This window comes from Perognathus longimembris, chromosome 6 (genome assembly GCF_023159225.1).
Source record: "Perognathus longimembris pacificus isolate PPM17 chromosome 6, ASM2315922v1, whole genome shotgun sequence".
NCBI lineage: Eukaryota > Metazoa > Chordata > Mammalia > Rodentia > Heteromyidae > Perognathus > Perognathus longimembris.
The window spans coordinates 10071888-10089340 of record NC_063166.1 but is presented as its reverse complement, the minus strand read 5'-3'; the positions used below and the strand labels follow the sequence as shown (position 1 = coordinate 10089340).

At 48.5% G+C, this 17453-nt stretch overlaps 1 protein-coding gene and 1 long non-coding RNA gene across 3 annotated transcripts in view; one reads left to right on the top strand and one right to left on the bottom strand.

Moving 5' to 3' along the window:
- Btbd9 (BTB domain containing 9) overlaps nucleotides 1-17453 on the bottom strand; it is a 324638-nt gene that overhangs the window by 10851 nt on the left and 296334 nt on the right. For both annotated transcript variants that reach the window (XM_048347832.1, XM_048347833.1), the window contains one exon: nucleotides 1203-1281. In XM_048347832.1, coding sequence (XP_048203789.1) covers nucleotides 1203-1281 — 79 coding nt within the window. The remainder of the gene's footprint in view (nucleotides 1-1202; nucleotides 1282-17453) is intronic.
- The window catches only part of LOC125352631, a 28302-nt gene that overhangs the window by 1461 nt on the left and 9388 nt on the right, over nucleotides 1-17453 (top strand). Inside the window, exon 2 of the long non-coding RNA XR_007211198.1 lies at nucleotides 5582-5587. This is a non-coding gene — a long non-coding RNA (uncharacterized LOC125352631). The remainder of the gene's footprint in view (nucleotides 1-5581; nucleotides 5588-17453) is intronic.

Here is a 17453-nt window from a genome sequence, read left to right as displayed (position 1 = left end):
GGGTTAGTGATAAAATAAATATTAAAATGAAGATTTGCATTTACTTTTGTTATAACACACACAAAGTACTTTTATGGCTTGATTTTTAGAATTCTTGAATTTTGTTTTAAAAACATGGCAATGATTTGTTATTGTAACTGGGAGGCCTTTTGAAATCATCCCGTTTGTTTTGAAGGGTGAGGAGAAAACATCAGGTTTCTGTTTGTTCACAAGCTCCTCTTGGAAGAAATCCATTGTGGGTGTGATTCTAATTAAGTAAGACGGCAAAATGAATGGAAATGGTCATAGTTTTCCTTTTTTAAGGTGTAGACACACCTTGACTGCCCCGGGGGGAGGGGGGCCCTCACCCATGCGTTCACAGAGCGGAAGGATGCTTTCTCCCTCCATCTGCTCAGGCCCTGTTCAGCGCTGCTCTCCTTTGGGCAGGGGTGACCTTCAGGCCAGTGCCGCAGATGGTATCGAGGGCCCTATCCTGGACTGGCATTCAGGACTCACACACACCCCCCCACCTCGGCCCCTGCCAGGCAGGGGGCAGAAGACTGACAGCAGTACTGAGAAGGACAGAAAGGGCGGGGGGGGGGGGCAGAGCATGTGGGATCTCCCCCGACCCCTCCATCTTCCAGAGGGGTTTCCCTTATACAATTCAAAGAAAAAAACACCAAGAATCCCAAGGGGGAGCCACAGAGCACTAAGTCCCAAGCACAGGGCCCCGCACGAGCTTCCCCGTGGCCCACGAGGCCACTGTGAGAACTGGGAAAGAGCAGAGCGAGGGGACAACGCGGATTCACGGCTGCTTTCTGGCTTCCCAGAGGTGTAAACTGCACAGGAATGATGACATACAAGCAAGAGAGACAAGCAAAGCAAGCTAACAGCACAGCCACCGGCTAGACACCATACTCAGAGGGTCAAGGACTATGAGGTTTGGGCCAGGGAGTTTGACCTTTCAAGGTCTGGGTGGTGGCTGAATTGGCAGCGGCTGGAGGAAACCAAAGCACTATGTGTTTGCTTTCATTTGCTGGCAGGGAGACTTCCAGATACACGGTAATGATGGCCCCACAGGGCGGGAGCAGGGCTTCCTCTGCACGGAGCTGTGGCAACAACAGGCCATTAGCAGGCAGAGCAAACAGCTCCACTTAACTCAAATTAGATGTTTACCTGGCCATCACAAATATCACAGCGTTCTCCAGAAGAGAGATCCTTACCTCATTCGCTGTGTTGTGTGTTCCAACAATGCGGATGAAGGAGGCAGGTTGTCTTTCAAAAGTGACCGACTGCCAGGACCTGTGAGAGGAAACAACCATTTGCTGGTTAGACAGTGTAGTTAGTGCTGGAGCAGTGTCCACTGGGGGGTGGGGGGGCACTGTGTGTGTGTGGGGGGGGGCAGCAGGATTTCTCCAAGGTGGAGAGGAAGGAGGAGATACAGTGTCGCCTCAGGAGCCCGCCATCTTGTGAAGAAGGCACCCTACTGTCTGCGAATGTGACTCAGGGCTCTTAGCAAGTGAAGTGGCAAGACTGTGGTAAATGGAAATGTAGACGAGTTAGGCAGGAGTATGCAACCTGCATCCCCTCATCTGCACCAGGGGACCACGGGACGGGGAAGGACCACTTCAAAGGGCTGATGGAATGAGGGGCAAGTCCCACACCTGGGCCAATGGTGGCCAAGTCACTCACTCACTGACAAGCAAAGACAGCGCCGAGGCAGGCCAATTCTCCACAAGCCTCCCCTCTCTCCTGCCTCCAAACACAGCCCACGAAGCCCGCACTCAGGACTGGCTCATCTCTGTTCTCTAGCGCATCCCCCATATTTCAGAGGCAATTCTCCACCTATCAGCCCGGGTGGGGCCAGTTTATCTGGATAGCAGCCAGAGAGGCCTAGAACAAACGCCAAGGGGAGGAGATCTCTTGTCCTAATGCTCATCAGAATGCACCAGAGGAGCCCATGACACCCACCACTGTAAACTCCGATAATATTTTCTGTAATAAATGTGAGGAGTTCACAGTAGCTGCCATCCCTCCTCCGTTCACACAGTGGAAATGCCAGCTGCTGGGAAGCTGTTTCCTGTAATTGTCTAATTACCAAGTAATGCTAGCAAAGAAAATATATGTATTTGCAGTTTGTTTTTTCCCCCTTTGCTTCAGGTGCTCCATCTTCTCTCTCTCTCTCTCTCTCTCTCTCTCTCTCTCTCTCTCTCTCTCTCTCTCTCTCTCTCTCCTCTCTCCTCTCTTTCTCTCTCTCTGCACACCTCCTACTGAGATTGATTCACTGCTGCCTGGACTCTAGTCCTCTTAAGGTCATTAAAAAGTCGTTACCATCCTGTGTACAAAGGCTGTGCCTCCGAAAGCAGTTTTCTGAAAACAGAGTAAGAAAAATCACTCTCTGGGTAAAAATGTTATATTCATACATGGAGGTGAGGCTGCCTGACCACGCGGAGCTTGAGCTCTGACCCCATGTCCCTGTGGGGGATTCTGGTCCCCCGCAGGCAGGGAAGGCCTGCGGGCTGTGGGGATCCCACACGCCTGGCGGTCACTTCTGAGCTAAGCCTCTTTCTTGCAGCCGGCGAGGGGAGGAGAGCAGCGCTGTGTGGGATGTGGGCCCTACCTCCCCCGCTAAAGGAAGCTGCAGTACACACGCCGAAGCTGCTCCACCTGCTTCTCAGACCACCCTTCCAGGGAAGGGACACAGAGGAGGATGAAGGACAACAGCCTGTCACAACTATTGGGCACAAATACAGATGGGGCGGGAGGGAGGGTAGAGGTGAGGCTACAGAATGAAGCTTTTTTCCCCCTCAGCTTTCTAAATCCATGCTTAACAGTCTTCCCATGATTCAGGCACAGGGTGAGACTGCACGTGGAAGTTCTCAGTCCCCATGGCTTGCACGGCTCTGAGCTTACCGCATGTGGCTCACCCCTTCCTCCTCAGCACAGGCAGTGAGGCTGGGGAGTGCCCCAGGCAGACGGCCTGACTCCCTCTCCCCCCTGCCCCCCAGGCTCCCACCTGGCCCTAGGGCTCTGGGCAGGGCCAGGTCCACAGCCTGAGCCGGGGGAGCATCCGAGAGTAATAAGATCAGAAGGTCTCAATTTAATACCAATCCTCCATTACATTGCATTAGTATCTAATCACATTAGAGTTCATTTGCACTAACACAGCCTGAGAGCTGAATATATGATTTCATTTCCAGCAGAACTAGATACCGATCCTAAGAGCAAAGTATCCGTGGGAAGGGAGGCTGGTTAAGATGAGGTAATGAGCACCTCTCCCTGCCCAGCTACCAGATCCATTTCCCCCCAACTTCTTCGAAATCACCACAGGTGGCGCAATGTAGAAATGACAAACTGGCTCTGAGTGCTCATCACCACACCCAGCCGCACTCGCAGTCTCCGGGCAACCTTAAAAGATGCCACTTTCTCTATGATTTCACGGGGCAGGAGCCGCCCACCATGCAGTTCACGTCACAATGCTTTGGTGACAGACTGTTGTCAGGCATTATTCCCCTCGTGAGTAACACCTCTTCCACCTTAGAGGAAACACAAGAGCCCTGGACTGTGGCAGCTGCCCAGCTCCAAGCCAGGCCCTGCCTGGGGAAGAGTCTGCACAGGAGCAAAAGGAGTCTGAAAAATCCATGTTGCCTTTACTTTGAGAGTTTACCATGAACTAGAAAACTGCATATGGGAGTCCCAACCCTCACTGGCTCTCTAGTAGACAAATCATGGCCCTTTCCTTACTCATCAGGGCTTCTACTATCAAGTCCCAATGACATCAATTGTAAATATGCATCACATACATATGGATTCAAAGAGAGAGAGAGAGAGAGAGAGAGAGAGAGAGAGAGAGAGAGAGAGAGAGAGAAATAGAGACACAGAGAGAATGTACCCGTCTAGAGATGATTGCCAAAGTAGTGATTACGATTTTTAGCTTTGTTGGGGAGGGGGGAGGTAAGGAAGGAGAAACAGACATTTGGGGGGGGGGCAGGTGCTAGCAGGAGGGGATCAGCCTAACCAGGAGTATGAAGGAGGCTGCCTGCTGTCCACCAGACCATCGGCAACTAGGAAACAGAACAATGGAACCTGTTGAAATTGTTTTGGAAAGGGGGAAGGGGGGCAGGAATAGTAACAGAGGAGAGGAACTGATTGCACACATTGTAAACATGCATAGAAATATGGCAAACCCCTCTCTGTAAAACTGATGGGAGCAAATTTTTTAAAATCTTAAAAAATGAATAAGAAAAAAAGAGTTTAGCTTGAAGGCCAGGGTGTGGCTTTGTTGCAGAGGGCTTGCCTAGCAGACCATGTAGGCCATGGATTTGATCCCCTGGAAGTGGGGAATACTGACTTTACTTTTGTACTTTTCTATACTGTGCATATGCATATGCACACATACATAAATTCCAGTGATCTACCACCGACCATATGACAGGAAGCCAGTGGGAAAACGGTCTGGTTTCAGAGGATGAACAGGGGAGTCAGGACAGCAGACCTAATCTCTTATCTTTCATGGCGTAGGGCAGGGTCGCACATGGTTGACAATTGGGCCTGGTGCCAGGTTGCCTGGGTTTGATTCTCCATCTGAACTCTGAATGGTTGCTTAACCTCTCTGGGCCTCAGCTTCCTCATCTATCAAGTGAGAACAATTATCTGAAATATTTTGTGAAGATTAAGCACATTATCAAATGTGAAACAAACACCTAGAATGTAGGTAGGTCTACTGAGTGCTGGGGAAGACCCAGTGCTCCAATGGGCCTTACCAGAGAGTTATCAAGTTTGATGGGAAGGGGAGATGGACCAAGGTGACCCCGCCAGCACCCAAGTCTTTGAGGACACTGCACAGCTGGGTTGTGGTGGAGTCAGACAAGCATTGGTTGAATGCTTTCTTGAGCTTGGCATCTGCTGGGTGTTAGGAAGGAATCCTTGCGAAATGCAACGTGGCCCTTCAGACCGTCCTCATCCCACCAGGGAGATCAGCCATCCCTCCACTAATTAGGGAACAATGCGAAATGTACAGCGGTCCCAGCTTACAGACTGCTGCTGTTTCAGAACTTCCCTCCCAGCCGGCTGTGTGATGCCTGGAAGCAATTTCTCCCAAGAAATAAAGCTATAAATTTTGATGGGATTCCTAGGCCCATCCACAAAACTCAATTCAACTCATAATGAGGCTGAAAAACTACATCTATGAAGCTTAGAAAAGGAAACGAAAATGATGTTGCCATAGCAGTAATTAAACAAGCCAGAAAAACAAGGGATTTAAAAACAACTTTTCTAAGCTGCTTGAGGAATGAGGATGGAATACTGCTGCACAGTAAAAATCACAGCTGTCAGCTACAAACCCTGGGGATCTGTCACCAGGAGAGTGCCACCCCAAAGGCCTGTCCCCAGCAGACCACCGTGTGGTTCGCAGCCACCATCCGCCCCACGATGGTAGATGGGCAGCGAGGGGAGTCTCGTGGCAGAGGTGAAGAGGCTGAGGCAAGCGGAGGTGGGTGGTAATCGGTGTGATGTCCCACAGCTGTGGAGAGTCAACAACCACTGACTTAATGACTAGCAGTTCTAGAAAGAGAACAACAGGGAACTTTCAAGTAACTTCCAGAGCTGGGTGCTGACGGCTCACGCCTTAGTCCTCGTTCCTCAGGACGCTGACATCTGAGGCAGCCCAGGCAGAAAGTCCGTAAGACTCTTATCTCCAATTAACCACCGAAGGAGCAACTGGTAGAGCTCTAGCCTGGAGTGGAAAAGCTCAAAGGACGAGGCCCAGGTTCTCAGTACAAGCCTTACTTCTGGCACACAAACAAAACAAAACAAAAACAAAAACAACTTCCACTGTGGGGCCCTGGCTGGTCACAGTTCCTCTGGGTTTTATTTCCCAGGTCCCAGAGAATTCCTAACAGCTCGCTCTGTGTGCGTGCGCCATGACTCCAGAGTCTCTAATCCTTCTACTCGGTGAACTTGAGAGGCCCAACAGGCACTCTGCACACAGGCAGCAGTACAGAGAGACAGATCCAAACCTAGAAGGTGTCCTAAAAAAACAAAGCAAGGCCAGCACCCAATGTGCAGCGTTATCCATGGAAATGATCAAGCTTGCTGAGTAGTGTTAAAGAGCCTGGAAACAGGTGCTAAACTCTATGGTGGTTGTGAGAGGATGAGGAAAGGGATTGCCGGAAACAAACAGATTCAATGTGAACAGGCAAGACTTTATGTCTTTGATTAAAGTGAAAAAAGCCAGGAAGTATATGTGAGGAATATTAACCACGGTCAGTTCTGGGGGCTGAGAATGTAAGCGAATGTTATATTACTTTTAATTTTTTCTATAGCTTTAAACAGCTTCTGAAATATATAAAAAGAAAGAGAAGAAAGAATGCAAGTGTGGTGTGAGTGAAGGAAGGACTCGCTGGAGGTGGGAGGAACTCAACTGCCAATGGAAGACTTTGGGGAGACTGGGCGGGGCGGGGGGCAGCGGTGGGGTCTGCCTGCTGGGGTGTAACCTGAGGACATCTGTCTCTTTTCCAGAGGAAGCGAGGACAGGGCAGCCATGTGTTCCCCAGGGCGCAAGCCCAGGGTGACGGGAGAGAGGACGGCAGTGCTCTGTGCAGAGCAGTTCTCCAACCTAAGTCTGGCCATGTCCTGCCTTACCAATCCCATGCCAAGGGTAGCTATCACAGAACCTTCTGTACAGGACTTTGTAACTCTGAGGAGATGGAGCCAAGAAAGTACTTGCACCCAAGGCCAGACTGGCAGTTAAACATGACAGTGAATCTGTGGTTTAATATTCTATTTATTTTTAATTTTTTGTGTGCTGGTAGTGGGGCTTGAACTCGGGGCCTGTGTGCTGTCCCTGAGCTTTTTGGCTCAAGGCTGGGACTCTACCACTTGAGCCACAGCTCTACTTCCAGCTTCTTAATGGCTAAGTGGAGACCAGTGTCTCATGGGCTTTCCTGCCCAGGTTGTCTTCAAACCAGGATCCTCAGATCTCAAGCTCCTGAGTGGAAGACAGGTGTGAGCCACGGCACCTCACAGCTTAATCTTTACATCTTGCTCCCTCCACTAAAAGGGCAAAAAGGAACTTTAACATATGCCACCCCACACCAAACACGTGTGTTATGTATCACACACCAACACAGAGCTCATACTGCACAGATGACCAGAGATTCAGCTCCTTGTGCCACCAGCCAGCCGGGAGGGCAATGGTGGGCAGGGGGCTGGGGCAGGAGGACCAGCTGAGAACAGGAAGTGAATGCCTCAAGTGTCTCCCTTCCTTCTGCACAGTGGGGACAGCCACTCTCTACTTGGCAGGGACGCTCTGGAGACCATGACCAAAGAAGGCCTGTACTTGGGGACAGGAGGCACAGGGGAGGATGGGTCTATAGTGGCTGGGCATGGAGGGAAGGAAGTGAACATCTGTCCCCGGCTTTTAGGCTATGATCTAGGTTTAGCCAGATGGCCAGAGATTAGAGGAAATACCTAGAGTCAGTCACTGGCCTTCTTCCTTTCTTCTGTTCCTCCTTCCTCCCAGTCCTGAACATTTATCAAGCTTACTAGGAACAGGCTCTGGGGACTGGACAAAGAAGAGTTCTTGCCTTCAAGGAGCTTAGACTGCAGTAGGAGGGAGACCAAGGTAAAGATGTACCATGGGTCAAAGCAGCTGTGTGAGCACACTGAGAGGCACAGTGCTTTAGAGGATTGGCCTGGAAGTAGCAGCTGAGCCACGACCTTGCAGGAAGGGAGACGGCACACGCAGCTCCACATGCAGCTCGAAGCTCTCCAGTGAGAGGTTAGGAGGCGGGTGGCTCTGATGGACGGCAGAGCTCCCCTGTGACACACTCAGCCTCTGCCTGCTGACAGTGAGGCTACTAACCCACTGGTGGACAAAGGGCTTCCAGCCAGTTTTCTCATTGTCTAGTGTTTAAAGGCAGACAGCACATCATGGGTCACCAAGGAAAGACTAACATAAAAGATAAAGATAGAAAGCAAGTAGAAAAAAAAAACTCAGGATACAGACACAATTCAATAAGCAGAATAAAACTTCAGGAAAAAAAATCTACGCTATCCTCAGAGACATAAAAAGAAAATACTATTATACATTTGAAATAATAAAATGAGATGAAAAAGAAACATTTGGAAAATAAGAAAGTGCTCTTGGAAATTGTAATTATGAGATGAATAATTCAACAAAAAGCTTAAAAAACTTAAGTGGAGGAAATTTCCTCAGAATGTCAAACATGACAAAGGAAGGAAACAGAATGAGTCAAAGTAGAAGATCCTCTCTCCAATCAGTACATGCTTCAATAAAAGAGCAGGGAAAATACAAGCTAACAGTAAAGGATGCACGAGGAAGTTTCCAGAGGCTTCCATGTTACAGAAGCTGCCAAGCAGCCTCCATAGTGAATGAGAACCGTCCACAGCAAAGCACGCAGCAGCTCAGAGACTTCAGAGGATGGCAAATGCCTCTGAAGGAGGGAAAGCAGGTCAGTGCAGAAACCGGGGATCACACTCACGTGGGAGTTTTCAAAAGCGACACTGGGAGTTGGAAGATAAAGAAGAACTTCCTTCTAAATGCCGAGGGTAAAATTAGTCCCAGCCAAACTACAGTCAAGTGTGAGACAGAACGAAGACACTTTCATTCAGGCAAAAATCTCTCAAACTTCACCTCCAATGCATATCTGTAGGAAAACACCAGAAAAAGTGTTCCACAAGAACAAAGAACTACATGAAGTGGAGGAAAAGTTATGGGTCCAGAAACAAGGAGGAGAGCAGGCAAGGAGGATGGGTCATGGGAGAATGAGGTGGGAAGTCCTGAGATGAGAGCCCTGGGCCACAGGGCCAGGGTCTCCACTGACTGGGAGGAATCAGGTGGAGAGAAACTGTCCTTTCAACAGTTAGGCAAAGGGCTCTCCCATTTAACACAAGCGCTGGGTGGTAAGTACACAGAAAAGCAATGAATGATAGGAATACATAAGACCAAATAATCTTTACTTCTAGAAAAAAAGGTGATAATAGATGACTACATGGTTCTTGCTGAACAAATTACATGGTGTGATTTTGATGCTAAGAAAAGTTATGGTCAAGCTAAACTAAGGCGAGAGAGGAAGAGTCGGTGTGTACTTGTTGGGGTAATGGTACCAGATAACAAACAATTTGAAAGGATATTTTCAAAGTAGGAAGACAGAAAGTAATTTTTATAATGGAATTAAGAAATAGCAAAGACAGGAATCAGTGGTTCACACCTGTAATCCTATCTACTCAGGAGGCTGAGATCTGAGAATTGTACTTCAAAGCCAGCCTGGGCAAGAAAGTCTGTGAGACTCTCAACTCCAGTTAACCACCAGAAAACTGGAAGTGGTGGCACTATGGTTCAGCCAAAGAGCTCAAGGACAGCACCCAGGCTCTGACTTCAAGCCCTATGACTGATCCCCCCGCCTCCCCCCGCCCAAAAAAGTAGCAGAAACAACATATTGAGAAATACATGGGAAGATATGGTGGTGCCCACCCGTAATCACAGCTATGCAAAAGGAGTAGGTAGGAAGATTGTGGTCTGATGCCTGTCCTGGCAAAAATTTGAGTTTCTCTTTGAAAACTAACTAAAGCAAGAGAAAAACAAACTAACAACTGGCTCAGAAGGAATAGAATGTACTAAGCAAAAGCAAAACAAACAACAACAACAAAAACCCAGAATATGGCCATAGATTAGAAATAGGAAATTACAGATGAGAAGGTCAGAGATGAAGAGATGAGTGCATTTGCCCATGAGCACTGAACAAGTGGGTGAGTGGGCAGAGGCACTTGGACACGCTGTGGGAGGAAGTGTGAACTGACTCACTCCCGACAGTCAATGTTGGTGACCCCTTGAGCTAGTGATTCCCTGCACTGCTCCAGCTGTGAGAGCTGAATGGTAGGAGAACAGAAACAACCTACCTGCTCATCACTGAGAACTGGTTACACAAATGATGGCTCATCCTTGCTGTCTCCATGGAGACAGGGGAAACTCAAGAGATCTCCAAGGTACATGACAATTTGTATTAAAAAAATCATGGAGAAGACACACATTTGTTTTAAACTATCTCTGGAGGAAGCCGGGTGAGAAAGAGACATTTTACTGTCTATAAGTTTTTATTTGGAAGCTATATTAAATGTATTCTTTCAAATTATTAAAGTTTTCTAAAACAGGAAAAAGGAAACTGGAGTGTAACTTGGGCAGGGAAGGGTGGGGCGGGATGCTCTTGCTTTTTCTTATAAGTCCTGGGATTCCACATAAGTGTTATATTATGTACATATATAAATTTGATTTTTAAAATTTTAAAGGTTTTAAAGCAAGCCCATCCAAAACATGGAATGAAGCCTGTGGCAAAGAGAGATGCAAAGGCTAGACAGCAGACATGAGCCTCTGGGAAAGACTCCTACAAAGGGAAGAAGTAATAAAGGCTGTCTCCTGTCCACCGAGCTCTTAGCAGTGACAGCAGTGGCCTGTCTACGTCGGTGGCACTGAGAGGAGATGTGTGCCAAAGGGTGAGTGTTGTGGAGACTTGCCAGAGGATGTCTGTGACCGTTCTTTCTGAGTGTGCCTCTCACACCGACCCCACAGCTGCCCGCTGGCCTCCATGCAAGCTCCCTGGCTTCCTGGCTCCCTGTGGTGATGGGCCAAGCACCACATTCATCTCTTTAATCATGCCTAAAGGTATCTATTTAAAGATGATCCATGGAAGGGTGATCGGAGGAGGAGAGCATTTTCCATGACGCTAGGTGAGGTGGGAATTGTTGTATAATCCAGGCCTGCAGGTCTGTACTGCGGACTCCCTGGAGACAGCTAGAGAGGGCACCCGCTGTGGCATAGCCCCTAAGTCAGCACCCGGTCTCTCCTAGCCCTACAACTCCAGTATCACCAAAATGAAGCCTGGTGGGGCAGACCTGGCTCTAGCTGGGACAGTTAACTAGATTTTATTGCTATCTCAGTGTCTGGACTTTGTCCATTCAACCACTATCTATTGAGAAGCCCCTGTGTGCTAGGCTTAGGAAAAGTGGGGCCAAGCTTGTCTATTCTGATTGTAGACCAGAATCAGCAGGAAAACTATGGATCAGAAGCCTTAGGCACCAGGCGAAGATCAAAGTTGGCCATGGGAAGCTCATAGACATAGTTTGCTAGGTTGCTGAGTTATTTTTAAAGGCTGATTTAGCTCCCACTTAAAATTTGGGAGATTTCATGATAAAGCTGACATTTCTGGTTCCTCACAAGATCTGGCATGCATGGTGGCAGGAGCTGGGGCCCTTTGGCTTCTGGTGGCTTCTTCAATGACATCACTTACTCATCCAAGGAAGTGACCTGCCTTCCACCTCAGCCTCAGAACTCAGTCAGGATTCAAACGGAATGGTTTGAAGTTTAATTCTTGCACAAGAAGTTCACTAGCTTCAAAATTCTTTGGAAATGTAGCACCAAAGCAAATTAGGTTTCACTATTTAAAACAAATGTAAGAACTGGAGCAGTGGTGCATGCCTGCAGTAAGAGCTATGCAGGAGGCAGTGATGAGATTACAGTTTGAGGCCAGCCTAAGCAAAAGGTTCTCAAGACTCCATCTGTGCCTGTCATCTCGGCTACGTGGGAGATGTAAATAGGGGGTCAAGGTGGAGGCTGGCGCTGAAAAATAACGAAAGCAAAAAAGGACTAAAAGTGCGGCTCAAGTGTAAGGACACCTGCCTAGAAAGGAAGAAGAAAAGAAGAGGAGGAGGGGTGGGAGGAGGAGGAAGAGGAGGAAGAAGAAGAAATTAAGTACAGCTGTCTCCTGACAATGAACTCTTCGTGGCTGGTGAAAGGACGACTCTGTAGCCTCATTCCCGTCGTGTCCCTTCTCCTGGGCTGTGTTTAGCAGTCTGGCTCCAGACAGGTGAGCAGTTCCCAGCCTGGCAGCACATCAGGAGCCTCTCCCCCTCCCCACCTACTCTGGGTGTGGGCCTTGTCAACAACTTGGATGGCTAGGTGCAAGGGCTCCAGGTGAGTGGCCTCTCGGGTCCACAGAGCCTCCCCTCCGGGATGCCTGGGTGGAGGGGAGCAACTTGGCGGCTCCTGCACCGGGGCATTCTGTCCTCATTCTGGTAGAGGCACTCGCACTTAAGGTGAGTTGGTCTTGGGTTTTGCCTTCTCTGCTCAGAGGGCAATTTTCTCTTTGAGAGGAGTTTCCTCTCAAAGAGAAGGCCTGGACCCAGCTGCCAGCTACCCATATGAGCAAAGCTGATAGCTTCTAAAGCCTGTGGCAGCCACAGAAAGGTATGTGTGCAGGGACCTGCATGGAGTGCCTGAATGAGCCTGGGAGGGGGACTGTTTGCATACTCTACCCCGGCCCCCACCCCCAGCTCCCGCTCCCACACTCTACCATATAGCGCTCCTTGATTCCCCTAAGGGGACACAGTAATTGATGATTAGCATTCCAAAGCTTGGCTTACATCCTGCTAGCCCGTCATATTTAATTACATTTTAACTATATTCGTCTTCGATAATAGCACGAACATAATTTAGATAATTATCTCTCTCTCTCTCATTCTCTGACTCTGTCTGTCTCACTTAGAGCTCCTTGCAACAAAAATCGCTTTCTCGGCTCAAACACATAAACAGACTGTGCGGCCAAGTGCTTTTCTCTCTCTTGCAGCCACAGCTGTGCTAGAAGCAAAATGGTCTGGAGGAAAGAAAATTCCTGTCTCTGGCTTCATGTGTGTACACAACTGGTGTGGTGGTGGTGGTAGTGTGTGTTACACACAGGCAAAAACCTTTGTGTGGCACAGACACAGGGGAGGCCCATGTCAATCAAGTTAGTAACTGTAAGACACGCTCTTGGCTAGGCATTTCTTTCTTACAAAGTCTAATAGTTTCCCCCTCACAAATTTAAGATCTGCTGAGAACAGTCCCAAATATTGGGAAGTCTTCTGAAGAGAAGCGTTCTTTCTAACAAGGTTTCTGTCACAAGCGGAGCTTATAAGGAATGACTTTTACTAGCCTCTACTATCTGCCTTCTCCAGGAGCCTATCAGGTGCAAGTGAGAGAAAGACCAGAGACTTCCCCAAGGACAGTGTGTCTATGACACATGGCTACGAGCTGTTCCAGGGTCTCCCAAACACCAGCGGGGTCACGGCCTCAGCTAGAGAGACTCTGGACTCCTCAAGAGTCTTTGTGCTTTAATTTTTCTAGTGAAGCTGGAAATGTAGCTGAGCTGTTTGATGGTTTATACTGCAAAGTTCAGACATCTAAGAAGATTCTATGCAAATAAGAGCTTAAGAAATGAGTGCTGGTGGCTTACATCTAAAATCCTAGCTACTCAGGAGGCTGAGATTTGAAGATCGCAGTTCAAAGCCAGCCCAGGTAGAAAAGTCCATGACATGTATCTCCAATTAACCACCAAGAAGCCAGAAGTGGAGGTGCGGCTTAAATGGCAGAGCACCAACCCTGAATAAAAAACTAAGAAAGGCAAGCAAGAGTGCGAAGCCATGAATTTAAGGCCCAGTTCAGGCAAGTGAGCACCAGAGAACTAGATCCAGGCTTATCCTATTCGATGTTCAGGATCTAGAATGTGGGAAGGAATCGGAACCAAGGGACAGTGTGGAGTTGGAAGGTTGGAGAGTCTTCACCCCCAAATTCTCCAGGCTCTATGTCCTGATAGTTCTTGTAGGCCTCAATAAATATGGATTTTGTGTAAAAAAAAAAATCACTTTGGCTCCACCTTGTCTGATATTGAAGGACTTATAAGTCATCTTGTTCAAGCCTCATTAATGGCACATAAGGTTCTAGGTCCACAGAGGCAAGGTCCCCTGCAGAACCCTACCAAGCAGACCCTGCACTGGCAAGGGAAGGGCAGGAAGAGGCTGAGCAGGAACGTGTGCGGTTTACAAATAAAGGGACTCATCTAGATGGCCAAAATTCCTGGCTGCCTCTGGAAATAAATGCTCAGACCATGCAGCTAAGTGCCCAGCACCAAGGTCTCACATCCCCAAGGTCTCACCACATAACCTAGGCTTGCCTTGACCTACTGATCATCCTATCTGCTGCCTTAGTAGTGGGATTGTAAGCATGCCCTACACTGTCCAAGTCCCTTAGAACATGTCTGCCCCACTATTGACTGATGGGCATAAGGAAACCAGCAATGTTAGAAATTAGAGACCGCTCCGGGTGGTGTCCAGGAGAGGGGCTGGGTCCTCCCTGCAGGAAAGCAGAGGAGTCTGGGCAGAGCCCACTGCAGGAACTCGGCACCCACATTAGAGGCACTTTCTCAGTATGGCCACACCAAAGGGACACTGTGGATCTGGGCTTTCAGATATTTGAAGTCCTTACAGAAATGCACGGTTTACTTTAAGCGAGGCCTGTGCTCAGGCCAGGGAACCTGAAAAGCAGCGAGGCAGGACGGGGAACATGGGCCTGTAATGGTTCCAATACCTTGATCCACTCAGGCTGCTCACTGGGTGCTCGGGCGCTCCTGCTTTTGACCTCTCAGTGCCTCGTTAGGGGCTTGGACACTGCTGCAATTCTCCTGCAGTCTAGCAACAGCTAAGAATGAAGTCTTTGCTGAACAACAAGGGCAAAGCCAGCAGCCTCAACCATGTTTCTGCCAAAAGACATCTCTGGAGGCCTGTGAGGGGAGACAGAAGATTCTGTCTGCTGCTCCCAGAGGATTCCCTGTCCTAAGCAAACAATGCTCAAGCAAGGTACTGATTTACTGATGTAAGTGGTTCCTTTCAGCAGGGCAGCAAGCAAACATCTCTGTGGAGGCTCTTGCCCCCCTCCATCCCCCCTACTTCCGCCCCCCCCCCCCCCCCCCCCGCCAGGTCTGGTGACTGCCCCACACCTGGCTCTCCCCAGAAGTGCACTCCCTCCCAGACACACACTGGAGATGTGAGAACCAGGCACAGGCAGGAGCCAATTTTCAAATGTTAAGATTTTGGCAATTTCATTTCCTAGTGTTTGAAATACCAGAGGGATTTAGAACACAATGAGGACTAACCCCTTTGAATTTCAGGTTTTAAAATAAAGGGTTGCTTTTCTGGAAATTCATGCCAAGGGCCCATCCATGCTATGCTAAACAAAATCTGGCCCTGCCCCCAGAAACCCATCAGAGAGCACACAGCCGAGCAAGGGAGAGGCCTTCTAGAAGGGCCATCAGACCTCCTAACAATCAAAACGGATCAATTTCATACCTAAAAATTACACTACTCTCCTGCGGGCATTCCAGAGCTGATGACACGTTGAAGCTGTTCCGCACCTAACACTGGGGAGATATTCAGTAAAAAATTTAAAAATAGACTCCTCCTCTCAGCCTTTAAGGGCCTGGTATTTGCAGCTGAGGAGATTAGAAATCAGAGGCATTGGGGAAAGCTTAAAAAAAATCTCCAGAGTCCACAAAAATGTTCCTTTATGATGAAAACTCTAGCTCTTAGCCCTGAGCTGCCTAAGCCTAGCCTGGAGCATTTTATTGGGATCTCTGACTAGGAGTTCTGTAATAAAAAGGTGACAGGTCTTTGAGGGAGGCCCCATAAAGGCTCTTTTCAGAATACACATTAAGTCCACATTTAACACAATTAATGTACTGCATTCAATGAGAATAGTCAAGACAGTGAATGATGTGCAAGCTGAAGTGATGTTTGTGGCCTGAATGTTTTTAAAAAAATATGTGTGTGTGCGCACGCGTGCGCTACTGAAGACAGCACCATCCCATGTATGCCAAGCAAGCGCTCTTTCACTCAGCCTTCCCCGCCCCCCATTTCTCCTTTCCAAACATTTTACTGAAAACAAAACAAAAAAATCACTCCTCACCACCACTCAGTGTGGTGTGGATGACATTCTGGGTCCGGCCTTTGTTTGCCTAGACCCTCTTGGGCCTTGTACAATGTGTGCATTCCCTCTAGGTATGCCCAGCATGTGCCCAGCATGTGCCCTTCCTCCGGCTCCTGCGGTGCTGTGGCCTGGAATGAGGGGAGTGGGCTTCCTCTGCCTCTGTCCTCAGTGCCCCAGTGCGGAAGGGTCCAGGCAGCCTGCCTGCTCCTTCCACACAGCAGCCAGACAGTGAGACAGAGCAGGTGACAACAGGGCTGTTTGGAATACACTTGAGTCAAATAATTTCACGAATGCATGACACAAAATCAGATACCCAAACTGTAAGGTCCACCCCCAGGAGGCCTCAATGCAGATGCCCCCCACCTGTTTAGGTCTGTGCCCAATTTAGCTGGGCCTCAAGAAGGGCTGGAGGTATAGCAAGCCAGGCAGGGGAAATCCTCAGATAATTTTTAAGGGCCATCCAAGTAAAATCAGAGAGGATTTTGCTTCTTGTGAGGAATTCTGATCTCCTTCAGGCTGGAAACCTCAGAGATTCTCTCTGTATTTTTGCAAACCGTGTGTGTGTGTGTGTGTGTGTATGTGTGTATGTGTGTGTGTGTGTGTGTGTGTGTGTGTGTGTGTGTGTCTAGGGTTAACACCTGCTTTGAATTTTAGCCTTGTTGATGCCCACAAGGTTAAGGCATCAAAAATATTGTTTTACTACCTCATAGTAAACAAACAGTGATGAGACATACGGGAAATATGGCTTCCTCTCAGGTTTCCTTTCAATCTACCCCTGGTTATTTGCCATGCTAGGCTCCTGCCCTGAGGGTTTTCAGAGTTGAAGGCAGATGCCAGGAAGTCAGATTGCATTCAACAAGGTTAAAAGTTATCCTTGGCACATGGAAATCTCTGGCAATAAAATACTGCAAGGATGTTGCTGAGCTAAATCGGCTTATTTTTCTGTATTATTTCTTGGAGAAGAAGGTTGCTGGGTGAAAGGGATGGGTGAGAAAAGTGACCAGTAACTCTTTCTGATTCTATTGTCAGGCTTTAAAATCAGATAGATCAGCTATTAATCTCAGAAAGCCAGCAGTGAATGTGTGCAATAAATTTGTCATCATTTTATGAATAAGCTCTCGGTCATGAGGGCTTACTGTCTGGCAATTCACCTTTTCCATGATATTTTCTATCACTTGTATTTTGGAGCGGCTTAGAAAGAATATTATTTGTGTTCCTGGAGATCAGAACATAAAAAACCCTCAGAGTGATGGAGACATACAGGCAGGCTTCGTGTCTGCCTCTGGGCTCGCTAAGCAAACAGTTTGCCAACGCTTGAGTACACAGCACCAGGGGACAGCAATCACTCTTCCAGGGCCAGGAAAGCACTCAGGCCCTCAAAGCTGCTAATGAAGGCCCTGTTAGCACTAGATGACGTTGCCCATGCCCATTGGCTTTCTGTCAAAGATTGTCAAATACAGCTGTTGGTAATCACAGCTGGCAAGTGGTTTAGTCAATATTTTTGAAGAGTTCAACCAAGTGTGTGAAAGCACATGGTAGATTTTCCTACAGTCGCCGGGTGGTGTACCCGGCTCCCCCTTTGTGGTGGCTCTGTGCCATGGGGATCACGTGGCATCTGCTGGGCAGCCCCGCAGGCCTGTGGGTGCGAGCTGCGGAGACGGCG